The sequence below is a fragment of the Haemaphysalis longicornis genome, unplaced genomic scaffold (assembly GCF_048455015.1).
Source record: "Haemaphysalis longicornis isolate Haplotype H1 unplaced genomic scaffold, Haemaphysalis longicornis Haplotype H1 scaffold_1, whole genome shotgun sequence".
Taxonomy (NCBI): Eukaryota; Metazoa; Arthropoda; class Arachnida; order Ixodida; family Ixodidae; genus Haemaphysalis; species Haemaphysalis longicornis.
Genome location: NW_027526203.1, coordinates 263121878 through 263141865, shown reverse-complemented (window position 1 = coordinate 263141865; position 19988 = coordinate 263121878). Strand labels below are relative to the sequence as shown.

At 49.1% G+C, this 19988-nt stretch overlaps 1 protein-coding gene across 1 annotated transcript in view; it reads right to left on the bottom strand.

The window, feature by feature from the left end:
* Drgx (Dorsal root ganglia homeobox) overlaps positions 1 to 19988 on the bottom strand; it is an 87713-nt gene that overhangs the window by 8275 nt on the left and 59450 nt on the right. The window contains exons 3-6 of the mRNA XM_077698738.1: positions 11672 to 11763; positions 10909 to 11010; positions 4293 to 4501; positions 718 to 1197 (exon numbers count right to left, since the gene is read on the bottom strand). Of these exons, the coding sequence (XP_077554864.1) occupies positions 718 to 1197; positions 4293 to 4501; positions 10909 to 11010; positions 11672 to 11763 (883 nt within the window). The remainder of the gene's footprint in view (positions 1 to 717; positions 1198 to 4292; positions 4502 to 10908; positions 11011 to 11671; positions 11764 to 19988) is intronic.

Genomic DNA, 19988 nt, shown 5'->3' with positions numbered 1-19988 from the left:
AACCTCACATGGATCTCCGAACTTGCCGCTGAAAGTTCTCCTGGACTGGCAGACCCGGGTTATTTTGTCCGCAGGCTTTCACATTTCTGCCAAAGTGGACCGCGTTAGCACGTGCTAGAACCCGCGGCAACGGGCTTCGCGAACTCGGCGTCTGTAGCGCGAGATGGTTTTGTGCTCCCCACGTCAGGCGCAAACGCACGTGAACTGGCGAGGAGGAGAGTACGCCAGAGATCCCGCCACGAACGCAGGGAAGAGCGTTCTCGAAAGTCGAGCGGCGCTGGCGTGCGCGATGACGTCATAGCTAGGCGAAGGTTGGCTTCGCCTGCGCGGCTGGGCGAAGGTCGTGCGGGAGCCTCGCGCCGAAGAATTTTTTTTTTCTAGGTACCTTTTTTTTTTTTTTTTTTTTTGCGAACGCCAACGGACCAAGCTCAAGTATAAACAGCTCTGCTGTTTTGACGCTCGCCTGGACCGGGACGGAACCCGTCTCTTCGAGGTAAACGCAACACAAATCCTAAGCCACTCAGCCACCGCGTGGGCTGAAACCAAACGTTAAATAGTTTGCCAACAAAAAACGACGCACTATTAATTACTGCTTCTAACCATACACTATTACCGATAGTATGCGGTTGGTACAAATTCGCTAGAGCCGTTTGTGTGTTTATTTTTTAAATCTTGGTCCAGGTTAGGTAGAACATCCCGAGCGATTGTATAACTCACGAGTCGGAGGCGAAGGCCGAGAAGAGTGGGTGCTGATGCATGCCCCGCAGCGGCAGCGAGGCGGCGGCCGCCGCGAACGAGGAGAGGGCGTCCTTGAAGAAGGGGTGCTGGTGGTGCTGCTGCTCCATGATGGACGAGGCCGACGAGGGCACCACGCCCAGCGCGGCCGCCCTCGAGGCCGCGCTCAGCGACAGCGGCGGCGGCAGCAGCGACAGCGGAGCCCGGCCGGCAGCGGCGGCGGCGGCGGCCATCAGCGGCGACGAGCCCATGGCCTCGTGGGCCTTGGCCAGGGCCTCGAGCCGCGACTGGTCCCCGAGCCGAGAAGGGTCGAGCAGCGCCGAGGCGCCGGCCATGCCGCCGCCGCCGCCGCCGCTTCCTCCCCCGCCGCTGGCGGAAGCAGCCACTGCGCTGCTGGCCGAGTCCGACTGGGCCGACCCCTGGGACTCGTCGTCGTCCTCGTCGTGTACGCCCTGGGAGCCGCTGTACGGAGCAAGGGGTGCGAACACTGTTGGGTGCACTTTCGGAGAAGCAAATGTCGGGTTCATCGGACATCGGGTGCTAAGCTGGTCTTTCTAGAGTTTTAGAATAGCGTGCGCTGCCGTACGCAAACAGTTAGCGAACGCGATTTCTTTGCGTCGTTCGCACTGCGCGTGCGACGTACCCTAAGCCGGTTTTGCGTTTAGCGGACGGGAGACGAGCGGACGCTGTTTCAGCGAAATAGCGTGCGTACGCGAGGCGGATTGCGGTATCTCATTGTTAGGCGGCTTGCGGTATCTCATTGTTTCCAACATGGCGGCAAGTAGCGAGATGACCCTGTACAGTTCCGCTCTTCTGTGGACAGTAATTTGCCTTTGATGGACCAAGTTCTTTACTCCTGTACTTTTTTGAAATACGTCGCGTGGTTTGCACGTCACCCTCGCGCAGCGCTGTATCGCTGTGACATCGCCGACTGCCCGAACGAAGCTTTGCAGCCAAGCAGGCCGGCGACCGAAGCAGTGTGTCTGTTGTGGACGCGTTCGCCTCTCCATGAAATGCGACGTTGTGCTTCTGCGGGTTTACTGTGCTTACCATGCTCGTGATTACCTTTCTTTTGCGACATACGGCGCAATGTCAGGCGTCTGCGGTGCGTGTCTACGGGGGCAGGCGTCTGCGGTGCGTGTGTGCATACGCGACCGCATGTGTGTGTGTGAGGGGTGGTGACCGTCTTACGTTAACCGCAGTGGTTATGGCGTATTTGAGTGATATCAAGGCGGGAAAGCCAGATAAGCAGACATTTTAACGTGCATTAGTAGTCAAAATGAAGCCAGCGTGAGACCGGGAGGCACAGCCGCACAGCATGTGTTGATAAATGTTAACCAGGTCGGGTCGTGCTAGGTTGTCTGGCGTAGTTAGTCGCGGTAGTTCCATAGGCCACTTCACCGGGACGGGCGGCTGCTCAGCGGTGCAAGGGAGCTTCCTTTTTTTATGGTTCGCAGGGGTTGCTTCAGCATGCAGTAGCACCGCTATTGGCAATACAGCGCATGATCCCATCCCTCATCTTGGTTTGCGCAGTTATGTGGCCTCTTTTCGATACATTTTTTAACCGAAATGCGGTGGTTTCCATTTCTATAAAAAAAACCAATCCGGCGTGTATTTTTCATAGAAGTAAAGTCTTATCAGCTGTTATGCACTCGTGCTTTGCCTCAAATTTGCTCGAGGTGTTACATTGAAAAGTGAGTGCTTATATATAATCATGATTTGTTACCTCAACAATGCTCCTTAAAAGGGCAGACTTTTGAGGGCAGGAAATTAGTGTATGTGGTGTTTAAAAATTATGCTTCGCACTATATTGGTGCACGCCGTCAGGCGCGTGTCTGGGTCCAGCGGTTCCATTTTAAAACAACACTCGCGGAAGTACGAAACCACGGAGAAAAAAATTGACAGCGTTTTTTTTGTTGTTGTTATATATTCCATGTGTGGTGGGAAGTACATCGCCTCATGTAGTGGGAGCTTAATGAAGTGCTAGGAATAATGAGCTTCCGTCCACACAGTTGTGACATCATCACAGATGGGATGGCAGCAGCTAAAGTGGTGACATCCAGTCTTTTCAGCGACATGTGAAAACTGGATGTATTTCTAATAACAAAGTGTACCATTGCCGTTCCTGCTTGGGATTCATGACTGTAGTAAGTATTGTGCAAGGAGGAGAAGGAGGAGGAAAAAAATTGGCCGCGTATCTGCTACATTTGACAAGGAAATGCCCCACTTTGCTTTCCCGCTCACCTGTCATGCGGTTTCTGTTCCGTCTCGCTCATCTCAAGGTAAACACACTAAAGGTTTTCTCAAGGCGATTTGAATTTACCGCGTTCCACTGCTACAGGCGGGGTTCCTCGATGCCAGCGCTGCAGTAGGGCGGAGACGCGCGTGAATCGAGGCGGCCGACTTCAAGGTTTATAGAACCGCGTTGCCGTGCTCCACGTGCGTTCCAAGCAGAACGTGAAACCTAGCTAGTGGAACCTTTCTTTGCTGTTGCCGCGGTATTTCTCATATGCCGCCAGGAGGTGGTGCAGGCAACATATATAACAGCAGGCGGTGGTTTTCTGCAGTAGATGTAGAATATCATTTGCTATCGAAAAACCAAGCATCCAGGAATTTTTTAATAAAGAAACACTGCAAATATCCCTTGTGTACTAATTTTCTGTGTTATATTTGCGTAATGTCATGTTCTTGTTCAACAAAGTTGACAAGTATGAACATACAAACCGGGCTTAGACGTTTACATTTGGCAGTGAGTATATAAGACTATTGCGAAGTAAGCATTTTACTTTGGCCGGGTGACTGAATCGAGTTACAGACAGACAGACAGACAGACATGCATACAGACAGACCAAAATTTCTGGGTTTATGTAGCCCAAGAAAGACTATCGTCTTTAAAACTCCCTGGCTGTATCCGGCCTTCCGCGCCCTGTTCACCAGCCGAAGCTGGGAGCAGGGGTCGGAGCTGGTCAGCGTCGCCGCCCACTGTGAAGGGGTAGGGTTGGGATTGGGAGGGAGATCTGGGGTGTTCGGGCATGTACACACTATGTGGTATATAGTGTTCCTGATGTGGGGCAGAAAATGCACTAAGGTTAGTATTGGGTGGGGAATTAGAGAGTGTTGTGGAGGAAGGTGTTAGTTTGGAGCTAACGAAGTAGGACTTCTTCCTCTATGGCGAGTTGCTTACGTGGGGGAGGAAGCTGTTGGCGGGCTAGTCGATAGTAGAACAGCATGTGGTTGTAGGTTAGTAGTAGGGGTTGGGGCGCTTAGTGGGTGGGGTTGGTGTACATAGGGTTGTGGCTGCCCGCAATGGCCCGGTGTACTGCTTTTCGAGCGGTGGTGTGTGCCGCCTCATCTACACGCGAGTACACCCCACTCATATCGCATACGTTTACTTGCTTTGAAAAAAAAAATGATCTCGTGCTCTTGAACAGTTGTGAATGTCCAAGGTTCCTAAAGGCGCCAACAATGGCAGGGCGCAAGCCACCTCGACGCATCTCGCAGTCTCCACAGTAGCAGATGCCGGCCGTCAGGGTGCCATGCAAGCAACGGGAGCTCACCTGCTGTGCACGCCCTGTTTGTCGGTCCGTTCGCTGGAGGACAGCGGGCTCGGGGAGCCGTTGTCGCCGGCCGCGAGGTCGCCCCCTCCGCCGCCGTCAGCCGCAGCACCCGTGCCTTCTGGTCCGGCCGCCGAGCGGTCTTTCTCCTCACGCTCCTTACGCAGCCGCTCGGCCTTGCGCCACTTCGCGCGCCTGTTCTGAAACCAGACCTGCATGAGCGCAAGATGGGCATATTAGTATACGCTGGTAGCCAGCAAAAATATGCGCCGTCGATCCGCGGAAAGAGAGCGGCAGATGGACAGAGAACGAGAGAGAGAACGCGTGGAGTGCGGTGACGTTCAGCCGAGCCCCGAGCCGGCGGCGGAATTGGGTGCGGTGACCCTGCGTTCACACTGTGTCTGACCTAGTTGCTAGGAAGACGTCAAATAGTATTGGTGGCAGCTACCCCACTCCCTCAACTCTGCACGCCTGTCGTCCGGCTTCTGTGCGTGTCTCGTCACCACTTGTCCGCGTTGTAAAATGGAGTGTGCCGCGAGGGCAGGGCCGAGTAGGCGGCAAAACAGATTGGAACGGAAATGATGGCGACGATGTGTCGATACTGGCAATCAACAAAAGAAGCGAAGAGCAGCAAATTCGGTTGATGAAGCGAGCGCTCGTGTCTATTGAGACGGTTAGAACGTAAAGCATGGTTGGTCATGGTGTACGAGGGGCGCGTGAGAAACGCTGTGTTGAAGGCCGGCCGAGCCAGGCGTTCGCGATGGAGCGGTATTGTCAAAGATCCACTGATCTATCCTAGATTAATTGTTTTTTTCGTCCTGCGTTCGTTCAAGCGGGTTTCTGTTCTTTTCACCGATTAAATAAACTGGTCAATTGATGTTATGCTGCCTTATATTCAGCGGCTTACGCTCAAGGACACGTTGATTGACATTGGAGGTCATGGTCCCGTCCATGTGCTTTTTCCTGTCGGACTCATTTTACAGCCAGGTCTGGGAAAGGAACACTATATGTATACGCTGTTAAAATGAAGACGTTAGTTGCGCTCTACTTAGATTGGTCGCTCGGCAAATAAAAACATACAGGTGTCGGCGGCACCCATTGACTCTTCACCATTCGCAAATCACCGCTATCATCGCGGGCTTCCTTGAATTGTTTCCATGCCCATACAAAGATGGGGCGAAGGCCAGCAATGGCGCCGACTGCATGGAAAAGCAGCATGGAAGAGGAATAAAATGCGATGGCCAGTGTGTGCGGCGTATCATTAGCCTCGTGCATTTTAAGGTGCTACCTACACCTAGTTACGCTGATTGTGCGACAGGAAGAGCAAAACGCCAGTGGAAATCTTGCAGGGCGTGTCATAGTCCTCCGGCGGATGAGAGCGCTTGGTAACGCCCCGTACGCTCGAACAGAAATTTCAAAAAGCACCGATTCCCACCTCGAAAGTTGCCTCAGTTTAGTATCCCCAATTTATTTGGTTTTTGGTATAACGCTACGGAGGGCAGTCATTTCTTGTGAGAGCTTCAATGTTCTCTAGTTGGTAGTTACTATAGCGAGATATAATTCCTTAGCACACGAGAGAGCGGGATTCAAGAAGCACACAAGACAAGCGCCCACAAGCATTTCTTTCTCCTCCGCAAATATGACTTAGATCCGGCCGCCGACTGCGCATTCTGCGTGAGAAAATTCAGTGAATTATCTAAATATCTTTTTTTTTAAGCAAACCTTTGGCGTCTCTACCTTGGGACTAGCGCGACGCAAGAGGAACAACATGAGAGGTGAGCGGGAAAGCGAAGGGAGGCATTTACTTGCAAAAGTCAATAAAGACTATCGTCTTATGGCGACATTTGCAACGAAAGAAGCAGATACGCGGCCAATTTTTTCGTATATTATTTGGTCGTTCCGTTCGTGCACCCTTGATTCGGGGAACTTCTCGCTGTGATGAAGGTAGAAATGTTAATGCGAACCAGTCAGAGTCTTTTCTTTTATGACCTGTAATTTTTGTGGGTATTTTCATCCATAACACTAGTAGCCGACGTCTTTACCTATAGAGCTACGTCACCCATTTTATTTTTGTGTACTGAAAAAAGACGCTGATTTTTACTAGGAGACTTGTTTCGACAGAAATATCCTTTATTTGTTGAAATAAACGTTGTTTGCGCGCTATAATATCTTGGTTTCGCTTCAGTTAAACCAACGTGTGGAATTGTATCAGCGTCCACCATGGTGGTTTAGAAAACACTCGACGGAGGCGGAATTTCTTATCGCTCTCTCGAGCCTCGACAAAAGGTTGAGCAACCTGTATATCTATGCGACCCAGTGCTTACACAGTGCAGTAGCCAAAAAATCCCGGGCCACCTCCCCTAACGTGAAACCTGGGGAGGGGCGAAGCATGCAGTGCATAAGTGTATTCTTGGCGCCTTGGCGTTTTTGCCTGCGGAGATGAAACCATTGGGGGGTAGAGGTATACGTATTTTCTGTAAAAGTCTTGTGTCTTTGAAACACGAAGCGTTCTGGAAAGTGAGTGCCCCAGTGCGTTCTTTTAGTACGCGTTACTTTCTAGCGCGAGGCGTTGGAAAACGAGTGACCCGGTGTTTTAGTACCATGACTACATGAGACGAGACACGACGACGACGACAGGAGACGCCGACAGCCCGAGCCTTATGGGGCCTCGCCCCTAAAACCTCTTAAAAATCGCAGCAGGTGGGCTTCACCATAGCCCTCCAGAACGATCAATCATCGTGTTCAAATGTGCAAATTTGGCGAAACACGTGGCTCGGCATGTGATTAGAGAAAAATATAGTACCTGCGCTATAACCACAGCGTAAGGCGTGCATCTACGCTGCCGTCACAGAACAGATACTATATTTTGCTCTAATCGCATGTAGGGCCTCGTCATTCGCCAAATTTGCACATTTGGTCACCATGATTGGTCGTTCTGTAGTGTTGTGGTGAAGCCCACCCGCGGCGTTTTTTAAGAGTGCAGGCGGCAGAGCGTCCTCTTCGAATCCTGTAAACTGTAACAAAGTGCCAACGCCGGAATATGGTATTGCATCATGGACCTTCATGGCCGGCCCCTTTCAAGCTCCCAGCCTCGTCTCGGGCAGTCCGTGTCGGCTTTCCAACCAACCTGTTCATTTCTGATTGCGCGTAGCGCGGAGGGGCTATACAGCGTCGCAGTGTCCGCTCCACAGGCGGCGACGTCGGCCGCGGGTGCACCCACCGGGCTCGCGCACGGCTCGGCTCGGCTCGGCTCGGCGGCCGATTCGCGGTGGCTGCGGCGGCGGAGGCGTGTGATTTACGCCCGCGTCGGTCGCGCGGGCTAAGTGAGACAAATGAGGCGGATTTTCTCGAGCGCGCGGCTTCTCTTGCAGGGCCCGAGCCGAAGCCACGGTGGCCCGCCGAGGCGGCTTTCCCTCCATTGGACGGCCGACTCAATTAGCCCCGCGTCGGCCGACCGAGAACCCCAGCCCGACCACGCAAGGCTATGACCGCCCCGCCGTCGAATGGCTGCCTCCGAGCTCTATAATAAAGGGCACAACAGCCCTCCTCCGTCCTTCCTACCGTTTGCCTTTCTTTGTGTCTCGGAAGCAGGATCTGTGAAAGGCTGGCTTTGTTTAGTACCGTTCGTGTCTATCTGCGTCTCCCTTCTCCTTGTTGTCCCCATTTTCTATTTCATTGTTTGTTCTCTACCTGCCGGAGGAATCGCGAGAAATGTATTAGCTGCACCGGTGAAAACGGTGGCGCATCTGATTTTCCAACATATTACAGCTGCATTCAACTTAAACGCGACGCGAAATCACGCAACGTCCCGCAAGAAAAGTTAAGGAGTCATCGACAGTAAGCGCGAAATCTTTGAGCCAATGAATAAAAAGAAGCGCAACACAGGAGCGCATTCAAGAAAAAGAAAATACATTCGATTTGAGAGTTATTTACCTCTCATGTACCGGTACACCGTTATAAGCTCTCCGTTATAGGCGATCCGGTACACAGTTATAAGCTCTATTTTTATTAGATAATATCTATGAGTGCCCTTCCGTTTGGGAAACACCTAACACACCAGCACAATGCAGAAACCTTCCTGTCGTCCTTCAACCACGTCTCGATAACAGGGTCGCTGTCCAGGGTGGGGACGTCACCCGAGTGGCCAAATTTCGTGCTTCCATCGGTCATCGCTTCAATAACTACAGCTGCCACGGACAAAGACCAAAGGGATACGTGAAATCTGGCCACTGTGCGTGCGGCGTTCTTTGGCCGTGTTTTAGAGACGCCATCACTCTCAGAAATCCCGGCAGGTCGGCTTCACTTTGACGCTGCAGGATGACGATTTAGCATCAGGTAGTGTGGCACTTCAGCGAATAACGAGGACCACTGCGCAATAATTTTTTTTTTAAATGAACGCGTATCCGCTCACTTAGCTGCAAATGTCGTCGCAACACTATAGTCTTGCTCCGCCCCTGACACGCTAATGCCCCTCTCTGCCCTCGCCCACCCACCACTCACGCTCTTCTCCTCCCGTCTCGCCCCGTCCTTGATAAAGACGGTGCAGGTTCGCTCAAGTTAACTCAATTTTCCTGCACTCGCACTGCTTGCACGTCATCGTAACCTCTTGTAACCTTTTGCACGCACCTTTTGTAACTGCTCGACTTGGAACGCCGCATCGGGGTCTAGGCTCAGGCGCGAGCTTTATTCCTCCTTGTCTGTCTGTAACTCGATTTAACCGCCCGGCCAAAGTGAAACAGTAGCTGCACAATCGATGCATAGTCAAATCTAAACGTCTAGGTCCGGTGGAAATGTTCCTACTTGCCAACATTGTTGAACAAAAACAAAACATTACGCAAATAGGAGGCAGAAAATCAATACATAAGTGTTATTGGCAGTGTTCATTTAGAACAAATTCATGGATGCTTCATTTTGCAAATGAAATACTGCTTCCACTGCATAAAAAAAATAACTCCGTCGCCTGCTGTCGCCCGCGCCACTATAGCTTCTAGCGGAATTTTAAGAAATCAAACAAGACAGTTACGAAATGTTCCACTGAATAAGTTTCACGTTCCGCTTGGAACGCACTTGGAGTAGGGCAACGTGGTTCTATAAACGTTGAAGTAGGGCGCCTCGATTCACGCGCGTCTCCGCCGTACGGTAGCGCTGGCATCGAGGCACCCGGCCTGGAGCAGTGGAACGCAGTAAATTTAAATTGACTTGAGCAAACCTCTAACGTGTTTACCTTGGGAGGAGCGCGACGGGAGTGGAACAGCATGAGAGGTGAGCGGGAAAGCGAAATAGGCATTTACTTGGCAAATGTTGATGAAGACTATTGTCTTTCGTCGACATTTGCAACTAAAGGAGCAGATACGCGGCCATTTTTTTTTATTTTAGGTCAAAAATTTGTTTGCAACGCGATTTTTTAAAATTTGATATCGCAAAAATATACCATGCACCTACATTTATTTAAAGAAACACTGCTAGTACCATTTATGCATTGACGTCGTCCCTCAAATATGCCTAATGGTTTCTTTTTTTTTCAACAGCGTTGAGGAGTATGAAGTCTGGTACCCGATTGAGTAGTCTAGAAAGGCTTTTCCTATATAAAGTACTTTTCAAGTGTTTCTAATCTTTGGTCGGGTGGCTGAATCGACAGACAGACAGACAGACTGACTGACTGACTCACTGACTGACTGACTGACTGACTGACTGACTGACTGACTGACTGACTGACTGACTGACTGACTGACTGACTGACGGACGGACGGACGGACGGATGGACGGATGGACCAAAAGTTTCGGGTTTAAGTAGCCCAATAAAGACTATCGTCTTTAAAATAGGATCTGCACTGGGAGAATGCAAATGTCACGCCTACATTCCGTGACGCCCCCGCGCTGCAATATTGTTTGAGCTAAGTGACACGCAGATCTTTGTCCTACGCCCGAGCGACACCGTTGCTTACTGTGCTTCATTCTTCCAGAGCGTTGTGGTGAAGCCAGCGAATTCTAAGGGTGCTCACGCTGAAAACGCCACGCCACATGAACGGTGGAGTATAGCAAATTTTCTCACGTATTTAACTCTGAACAAATCAGAACGATTTATCTCGCTTTTCATAAAACAAAATAGCTCAATGAATGTAATTCTGTTGCAGAATGCTATTTATTCTTGGCTCGATATAACATTTGGCATAGTACTTAGCATTTTAATTTCTCTTCTCGTTATCGTGCAATGTGTAGTGTCAAACTCGTGCTTTATAATAATTGTTTACTCCGTATAATATTTTTATGTCGTTATCTCTATTCTTTCACTTTTTTCAGTCTCATTTGTTGGCTCTTTGTTTTCGTACTTCTCCGTTACAACGTCTTCCCTTAGCTAGACCTTTTTTTTGCCTCCCAAATCTCTACTGTACGAACACTGCCGGTAGAATTTATTTATTTATTTATTTATTTATTTATTTATTTATTTATTTATTTATTTATTTATTTATTTATTTATTTATTTATTTATTTATTTATTTATTTATTTATTTATTTATTTATTTATTTATTTATTTATTTATTTATTTATTTATTTATTTATTTATTTATTTATTTATTTATTGCGGCAATGGCGAGTTTAACTCAAGCTCTGGCGTACCTGAACCCTGGCCTCGGTGAGGTTGATCTTCATGGCAAGGTCTTCCCGCGTGAACACGTCCGGGTAGTGTGTCTGTGCAAATGCCTTCTCCAGCTCCTCCAGCTGCAAGACACCGTGAGCGGCAAGCAATTAAGCACATATGATCAAGCAACACTTGCACGTCCAATGGCTGCTTTGTGGAGTCAACGCCCTCTTCTACGGGCAAGCAGCAACACAATTATTCCGTCCTTTTTCAGCTCTTGTGAAGCCAGCGTAAAGAGAGCGCCGAATATAACTTCAGTGCCTGACTCGTTGCATCTAAACCTCAACAGCAGTTTACGCAGCAGCTGTACTGTGGACCCCCTCCAGTCAGGTGGGTCCAAAAACATTGGTCTACATACGCGTTAATGGTCAAAGGGCACAGGTCGTACTAGGTAGAACCTCATTTGTAATATAGGTTAAAAAGAACATTCGTTGAGCAAAGAGAAAAAAAAAAAGATTCCGTTAAATATAGTATGTCAGTTAAACAAAGGGCGGAGGGGGTGACTCCCCGTAGCCCCTTTTCCAGAATGATCGTTGCAACGTGCCGGTCAGCTTCCTTCCTATTTCGCCTTCCTATGCCTTCCCGACCTCGTTTGTGAACAGAAAAATAAAAGACCCGGGTGTAGAGCGAAAACTGCGCCACTAAGCACGAACCCCATTGGAAAGAAAGAAAGCGCCAGGCGGAGTGCACGTTCAGTCCTGCAAATGTCCCCTGCACGAATAACGACGCACACATGCGCACCTGTTGAACGGTGAACGTCGTCCTGTTCCTTCGCTGCTTTCTCCTCACGAAGGCGTCTTCGTGAAGCTCCGACTGGTATCCATAGCTACCATCTGCAATGGGAAGAAGAGAAAGACAACCACGAATGAGCCAGTGTTAACAGAAGTGCATCAACGGTGCAGTGACGCGAAGAGTTTGTCCGTTAAGGAGTAACAGCATGCCAAATGTTTCCAAGTGAGAGCGCTTGATGAGAAGGTTCCCGGAATGGGACGCCGTAGTCGGGCGCACAGTAAACTCTGGCGGGAAATAAAACAAAATTCACAAGTTCTTCACTACCGGGATTCGAACACAGGTCTCACAGTTTCGTAATCAAGGATCACACGCGGGATAATGATGAGGCTACTCTGGTCGAGGGTTGCTGAAAAACTTCGGCAATTATCTATGAAAGAAAGCTGCTATCTGAATGTGCAGGCATTCTGTATTGTGTAACTAGAATAAAGTGCACATATGTCTCGCCTGCCTGGGTGCTCCGTATTTTTCTACGCTGCTCCCTTAACCATTCCACGCCTGCGGTCGCAAGGCCCCAAGTGGTCGAGTTATGTTTCACACAGCGAGAATACGCAGACAAAACGCGAGGAATGACCACATGCCACCCCTACGGAGAGTTGGATCAAGCATCCCGTTAGGACGTCAAAGAGAACGCAGCGAATATCTCTCCAATGGTGGCCCTCGAGGCCAATAACGCCTCCGGCGACCGATTTTTCAGACCGTGCTGTACCTAACACGGCTACAAAATGATACATGAGAAAGCGGGCACATAAATTTTGAAACAGTTGCGAAACAACATCTTAGGTTTCGGTGAGACCGCAAAAAAGAAAAAGTAAAATACAGAAAGAAAGAAACATGGTCGCTAAATTGCGGAGGGAGGGGGTCGGAAGGGGGGGGGGGTAGTGCGGTAGTGCACGTTATTACACCCCTCACGTGTCATACTGACGTTCTTACCACTATAGGTCAACCTAAATGTCAATTATCTCAGAAATGATTTTCGAGTTTCGCGGTCTCAACTGGTGAAAAATTAGTCGGCCGCGCGTTTCGGCTAATCAAACGTAACGCAGTCATCATTCTTAACGTAAGTGATACCAAGGAAAAAGAGAGGCGCGGAGCTAAAGGAGAGCGGGAAAGCCGGATGAAATGTATAAAGCAAGGACAGAGCATGGCGGCGAAACATTTCTCGAAAATCAGGCAACACACCGATTCCTGCGAGGGAAGAATAACAAACCAGCGAACCGCCGCCGCTTGAAGCACGGCTCGAGTGTCGCTGTAGATGCTTGGTTATGCAGACATCTGGCCACTAGCTGCATCTTAAATAGCTAAATAGGGTCCCGAACGCGGCATTGGCAGCGGGAAACTCTCGGCTTCCAAAGAATTTTATATCTATAAAATAGTTCAACTATCGATTCAAGAGCGTTACACTGTGAATGGCGCCCCTGTAGAAGCGACAACGACACAAAAATCAGCAAGTGCCGGACAAGTGTGCCGCTATGGCAAGCAAAAAACAAAAAAAAAACAAAAAAAACAGGGGGAAAAAAGGGAGGAGGAGGCAGGGGCGGCAGAGACGTGACGGCGAGGGTATGACGTTACTTAAGTCTTTAAAGCGTCGCGTCGAACAAATTGGCTTTACCGGTTATAATGTTGTTCGCGAGCTCCGCCGCTGAGTGCAAAGCGAGAGTAACCGAATACGGAGGAGGGCGCGGCATTTTCGCCCGGCTCGAGCTCTCTGCGCCGAGGCCTCAACGCGGAGCCAAATTTGAGAAAAGAAAGGCGAGATGGCGGCACAGGGGGGAAAGAAAGCGTAAAAATCCAGAGCCTAGAACGCACCCAATGAGAAAAAAAAAGAAACAAAGTTGGAAAGGGGTGGGGACGGAACGAGGAGAGGGGGGGACGGAATATTGGGTGAGGGGAAGAGGGGTGCGAAACAAGACGCTCTCAGAAGCTTGTCAATAAAATATCACGCTGTCTCTTTTCGCATTATGTTTTTCTCGCTCTCTATCTTCTTTTTTTCAGCCTCCACCCACCGACCCTGCGTGGCATTATATTGCGCTTCCGCGCGGAGGGCGCTGGTTAGAACTGCGACGCACCGCCGCCTCAGTCAGCCGTCGCGCCTTCTGTTCAGCGTAGTTCTCTTTTTTTTTCTCTCCTCTTCCGGGGCTCCAATGCCGTCCGAGCGCGTTCCCCTTTTGATTGCCTTAAATTGATAGAGCCCCGCGGTGGCGACCAGAGATAGAGATGCGTATTATGATGCATATTGCAGGCCAGCCCCGCTGTGCCCATCAATATACATGTACATGTGCGCAGAACGCGGCCTGCAGCGCTGGGGGCGAGAGTGCGCTACCGAGTTCGGCTAATGCGTCTAACGGCCCGGCGCACTTTGAAGTCGTCCGCGGCCGAATAAACTTGCCTTTGCGCGAGTGCGGGTGTGGCTGTGCGTGTGGTGCGCAGAACAACTTGAGTGGGTTTGCGCTGAAAACTCAATGAAGTGTTCTTTTTTTTCCTCCCCCGTGTCGTATATAGCTCCGCGACCGTAGCAGTGTGCACGAGGCAGTAACGCGTGTACATCGGTACGTGCTGTGTACGGGGCGCGCGCACAGGCCGGGCTATTGAGAATTGATGCGCACTTGAGTGCTGGTGAGTATATAGGCAGCGAAGAGGATATGTAATCGACTCTGATTCGATAACCTGTTCTACGCGGCGCCGGTGGTATATATATATGCGCCTCGACAAGCACGCACAGTGAATTTCAATGCTGCACTCTCCGTAGTCCACGTTAGATAAGTGCTTCAAGCTGTGTTCGCATTACATGCACTTTGACTTATGAAACATGTTACCTTTATTCCTCGCGGCCTGGTGTACGCATGCGCAGAGACGAGGATCAAGAATCTTGGGTTGTGTTTTTGTGTGTGTGTGTGTGTGCGCGCAATGTGGAATTGATTGATTATAGGCTTTAACGCGCCGACGCTACACAGGCGATAAGGCGCACCGTAGTGGAGAGCTCCGGATTAATTTCGACCACCTAGGGATCTTTAACCTGCGCAGTGATGTGGAATTCTGTTTTAAACTATTCCGCTTTGCACTGGCCGAGTAATGACATTGCGCCGGAAAAGGAAAGCGTATTTGCAGAGTTTCTAACGCGAAAGCGTTACGAGGCTGGCATTCCGAGATTACGGCGCGCTCGGCACCAAAGCGCTGCTCCTAACAAAACTGAGGGTGGCACCAACATTACCTCGCAGGGCCGGGAATCGAACACAAGTAAACGTGGGTCGCTGCAGTATACGGTGACGCCGCGCCGAACCCGGCGTTGGTGCCAAGAGGCGAAACAAAACACAGGGGACAGCGGAGAAGCAAAAGTGGACACGCAGTGGGGAGTGGCCGGCCGCCTTCTCCTACCGTGCTGCCGCACCCAGAGGCGCAGCACTCATCGGCGAGCCAAGGCGCTCTGCAGGGCACACGACCACTTGTCCGAACATTGCTCGAAAGCTAGTCAACCTATGCCTACAAGCGCTTCGTGGCGGTATATATATCTGGAGCCGACAAGAGTAGATGTCCTGTGGAGCTTTTTATCATTTTCCCCAGATTAGAAATGCTCCTGTGCACCCGTAGAGCTTATCACACGGAGAGAGCTCATGTGAGCCCCTCACCCACTTATCTCAGCCGAAAGCTCTTCTCTCTAGTGGCGGCCCGATTATTCCCACGGCGCGTAGCAGGCTCCCGCGACTGTGGGTGCTGATAGTAGGCAACAGTCACAAATTGTTACGGCTGTTTTATGTTTGGGAAGTTGACATAGCGTTTGGGTGCCGTCTGGCGCTCGTCAGACTAGTGAATTGCGAAATTTTTCCGCCCTATTAATCATTTCTCTTGCGACATGCCCAACATAAACATTTTATCGAACTGGTTTTTCGACCCGGTTCATTGACTAAGGCCTGTATAGGGAAGATGAACATAAAAGGATACTCGATCCCAACAATGAGGCACAATAATATTTATCGTGCGCTGGGCCGACCGCAATCGGACTTGCAGAATAGAGTGGACATACTTTCTACTGTTATAAGCATTGTACTGTGCGGCCTCGTTTAGCTTTGCGGGTCTCAGAAAAAAATGCGCGCAATTTACTTGAGGTATAAAAATTCAAAATGAATTAGGAGATTTACGCTGTCAAGTGTGGTGATGTGCACAGAAAACCAGGGGAATGCTGGGGAAGGGATGTTGGTTACGTCAGGGTCCATAGCTAGAAATTTTTTGCTTGTGCGGGGGCAGGTAATGAGTTGTCGGAAGGGAGACATTTTGCGCAAATAAACACTAGCAGTGGGTTACGCGCTGCTGCCTTAAAAAAAGATTTGTAGAAAGGGTGGGGAGTTGAACTCCCCCCTTGGCTACGGCCTTGGTTACTCTCACAAATTTCCTTAGGTTATAAACTCGCGGTTAGGCAACCGCCAGAATTTTCAATGTCATCCTTCATAGTGATGCGAGCGGCACCGTTTTTGTTATTGCATTTTGTTCTCGTTGTGAGGTAGGTAGGGGTTTGCTGTTATTTTGTTCATTTTTGTTTACTTTTTCCTAAGTCGCTGACGACGCTTTTACCGCCCGATCCCTGCGATATGATGTTGTGAAGTAGAGCTACACAAGGCCATAGTAGCCAATTCTTCCCCTCAGATTTTCGTGCTCGTCCAAATGCCAACATCCGCCAGTGCTCACGCTATTTTGTGACAAAATTGAAGTCAATTTCAACAACGAAAATCACTCGAAAAATCCCACCCATCCTTTGCCTTTCTCCAAAAGTGCTTGAAGCCCGATTGGCATCGTAGGCAATACATGACTATTAAATAATAATATATTTCGTGTTACAAAATATCAGTTACTTTACAGTCCGCATAAGCCGCATAGCTTTGTGCGACACTGGGCAGTCTCCGGAAGAAGCGATTTAGGACATGAGAAGAAATAGAATTCTGACATTCCAAGACATAATACTTGTGTAAATTATGGGCTTAGGAAAAAGGAAGAAAATACTGAACCCCGCAAAAACGGATTCCTATATACATAAACTATTTGCAACGTTAGCGAATAATTCTTATAACCATTTCAGCTCGATGCATAACACTGATTGATTGTAAGGTTTAAGGCGCCGACGCGACGCAGGCGATGAGGCGCGCCGTAGTGGAGGGCTACTGATTAATTTTGACCACCTGGGGATCTTTAACGTGCGCCGAAATCTCGTACACATGGGCGTTTTCGACGCATAACAAAGTTCAATCGTTATTACAAGAGCATTTTACCTGCTTCATATTTGTGGCAATTGGTGCTATTTTGCTTCGTCTAGAGCAATGCGAGGCATGAAGGACTCGGATTATTTTATCATAAGAAGTGCAAACACGTGACAAGACAGTTTTTTCAACATTTCTCAACGGCCTATTTTACCATTCACAGTTTTCATTGGCTTTGATGTATGTTTTTACGCAGGGCATCAAATATAAATTGTATTTAGAGGTGAAGAACGCGTCAAAGTGTTTCTTATTATCCTCAATTTATTCACCATAATGATTTGTACTATAAGCGAGGTTGAGGGCAATTTCATGGAGGGTAGTGTTCAAAATGTTCTGTATATAAGATAATGCATGACCGCATGTTTTAATTTTGTGTGTTATAAGAGACTCTCCTAGACTATTGCGGAGCAATTTTAAGTGAAATGTCACAAATACAGAGCAGAGTACACAGGGATGCGCACAAGGCGTTTAGCTACATATTCAATATGAAGGCTTCAATTCGGCGTAACACCGTAATACAGTACTAGATATTTCATGTTATCTTGAAGTGTTTAAACAGAACAAGAGCAATTAATGCATTTACTATCACAGAGGTGTAAAGATAAAGTTTATTTACAATTTCCTAGACCATGAATGCAAATTGGATTCGTCTGATACTGTAATATAAGAACTACTATACTGAAACTAATCTAACCTATTGAAAATATCTCTTTGTACGGTACGGGCTCTATCATTATAAACTGCACAAGGGGGAACTGCGGCAGTATCATCTGCATGCATATAAATCTCCAGTTGAAGGAAGAGTAAATATTCACTGCATTCCTTGCTTTGACTAAGGTTTCCTCCAGACGTGGGAATAATTGACAACGACTCTGGCTGGACAGCGAGAAGTCGCAGTTTAGCATGTTGGGTAAAATCAAGGCACACTGCTGTCTTGCCGGATGCGCGGAGCATGCGCAAAGGATAGTTGGGGTGAAATCAAGTGCGAGAAACTTCTCCTTTATTACACTTCTGTCGCCCTTCGTGTCACTCACGCGCAATTATACTTCGTGCGCTGAGGAAGGGACCCTGAAACACTTTTATACACTTTTTCGAAGTCTTAAAGGAAGAACGTATATTCAACCAACACATCCAGTACTTAGATTAGGGGGTCGCAAGGTACCTCAGCCAAAACTTACTGGTCTATGCCCATTAGAGAACTTACAAACTTGCTCAAATTATTTTTCTCTCTTTCCCGGTCGTGGCGTTTTTCGATCACTTGAGATACGTCATTACAGCAGTGTAGCGGCTACTGGCCGGCTTTCCTTCAGGTGCAGCAATGGCTATTCGATAGTTACTTTAAAATTTCACTTTACTTTAAAATAGTTCGATAGTTACTTTTAAAAAAAAATCGCGCCAATCCACCCTGTGAATGTGGTTGGAAAGCAAAGCTGTAAACGGCACTCACAACGATTACCCATGCGAAGTCACTTAAATTCACTCACGTCGCTCTACAAATAGTGAAACCAGAGAGAAGTGAAATGCACTTAACCACACCCTTTGTTACTTCAAAGAGATATTCGTGGTAAGGTTAAATCAATGCAAGATGCATGAACGGTGGTTGGTTGAGTTGTATTGGTGTAGCACATCAGTGGAAACTCTTTTTTATAAAATTAAAGGAAGCTCAAACCCGGTGTTAGACGATCTCACTTCTCCGTCTCTGCCGCCGCGGACGGAGGCGACGAGATCGGCGGCGGAGACGAAGACGGAGGAGGAGGAGGAGGAGAAAATACTTCTATTCAGATTTCTGAACGGCCCAGAGTGCGGCCCAGGGGAGTGGTTACTTCTTCACGGGAACCCATATGTAGTTCGCGCCGCCTGTTCTCTGTCCGCCAACTTAAACTGGGCAGAAAGAGAGGGGCTGGAGAGCAGCATCTCCCATTGCTCGTGTTGGGTAGTTGACGGAAGGTGAGGAGGGTGCTCAGGACTAAAGTCCCACACACCGATTATGTGGCGTAGTGTCCCAACCTCTGAGCAAAATTTACATTCAGCGTCATAGCGATTTGGGTGGATTAAGTGTAGACGCGTCGGCTGTGGGAAGGAGCCGGTTTGAATTAGCCGTAGGGTAGTTTGTTGTTCTCTCGAAACGTCCGGGTTAATAAGCGAAGGTAGGGTCTGTCTCTGAAGGTGATAATGCTGAGTTATGTCCCTGAACGAGACAAGCGGGTGACTGTCCTCGTGCAGCTCCGTAGCACGGGGAGTAAAAGCGCAGGCTTGTTGGTGGGCGTATTCGTGGCCCTCCATGGAAGTGTGAGCGGGTGTCCATATGAGCTGAATAGAACCGTTTGGGGAGTGGATTTTTAGCCCACGCAATGCAGGTCGGGACACCCAACCGAAATGGTAATTCTGGTAAGCTTGTTGGGAATCGGTGGCTACTTTCCGAGTCCCTAATTGAGTGAGAGCAAATGCGATGGATGCCTCTTTTGCCTCTGGGTGAGGCACACACAAGGAGGTTGGTTCTGGAGGTAGCCACGATGATGGCGTACTGCTGCCCTCGATGTTGGGAGGCGTCTGTGTAGATAGCTGCATGATCCCCACCAAGGGTGATGCTTGAGTCCGTGCTTGTCGGCGACTCTCGTCGCGTGAGGGGTTCATATTTCTAAGGAAAGGGACCATCTTTAGTTCTCGTCGCCCAGAGTCCGGTATGTCACTGCGCCTGATGTACATCAGGCGGAGTGACATTCTGTGCTGCCCAGCCAATCTATGCGGCGACCCGCCGCAGTTCTGATCATTCGGAGCTTCTGGTTAGAAAGATGGCGCTCTATCAGCTCTTCCACCATGTTGTGGAGCCCCGTGCTAAGCAGCCTCTCTGTGGACGCACTCATGGGAAGCCTAACGGCCTGCTCAACCACCTTTCTAATCATTATATAAATCATCGTTATGTCCTCCTTTCCTAGGAGGAGACAGGGGTTGACGTAAGTGATTCTCGAGAGGACAAAAGCTTGAATTAATCGAAAGGTATCGGATTCCTTGAGGCCTCGCTT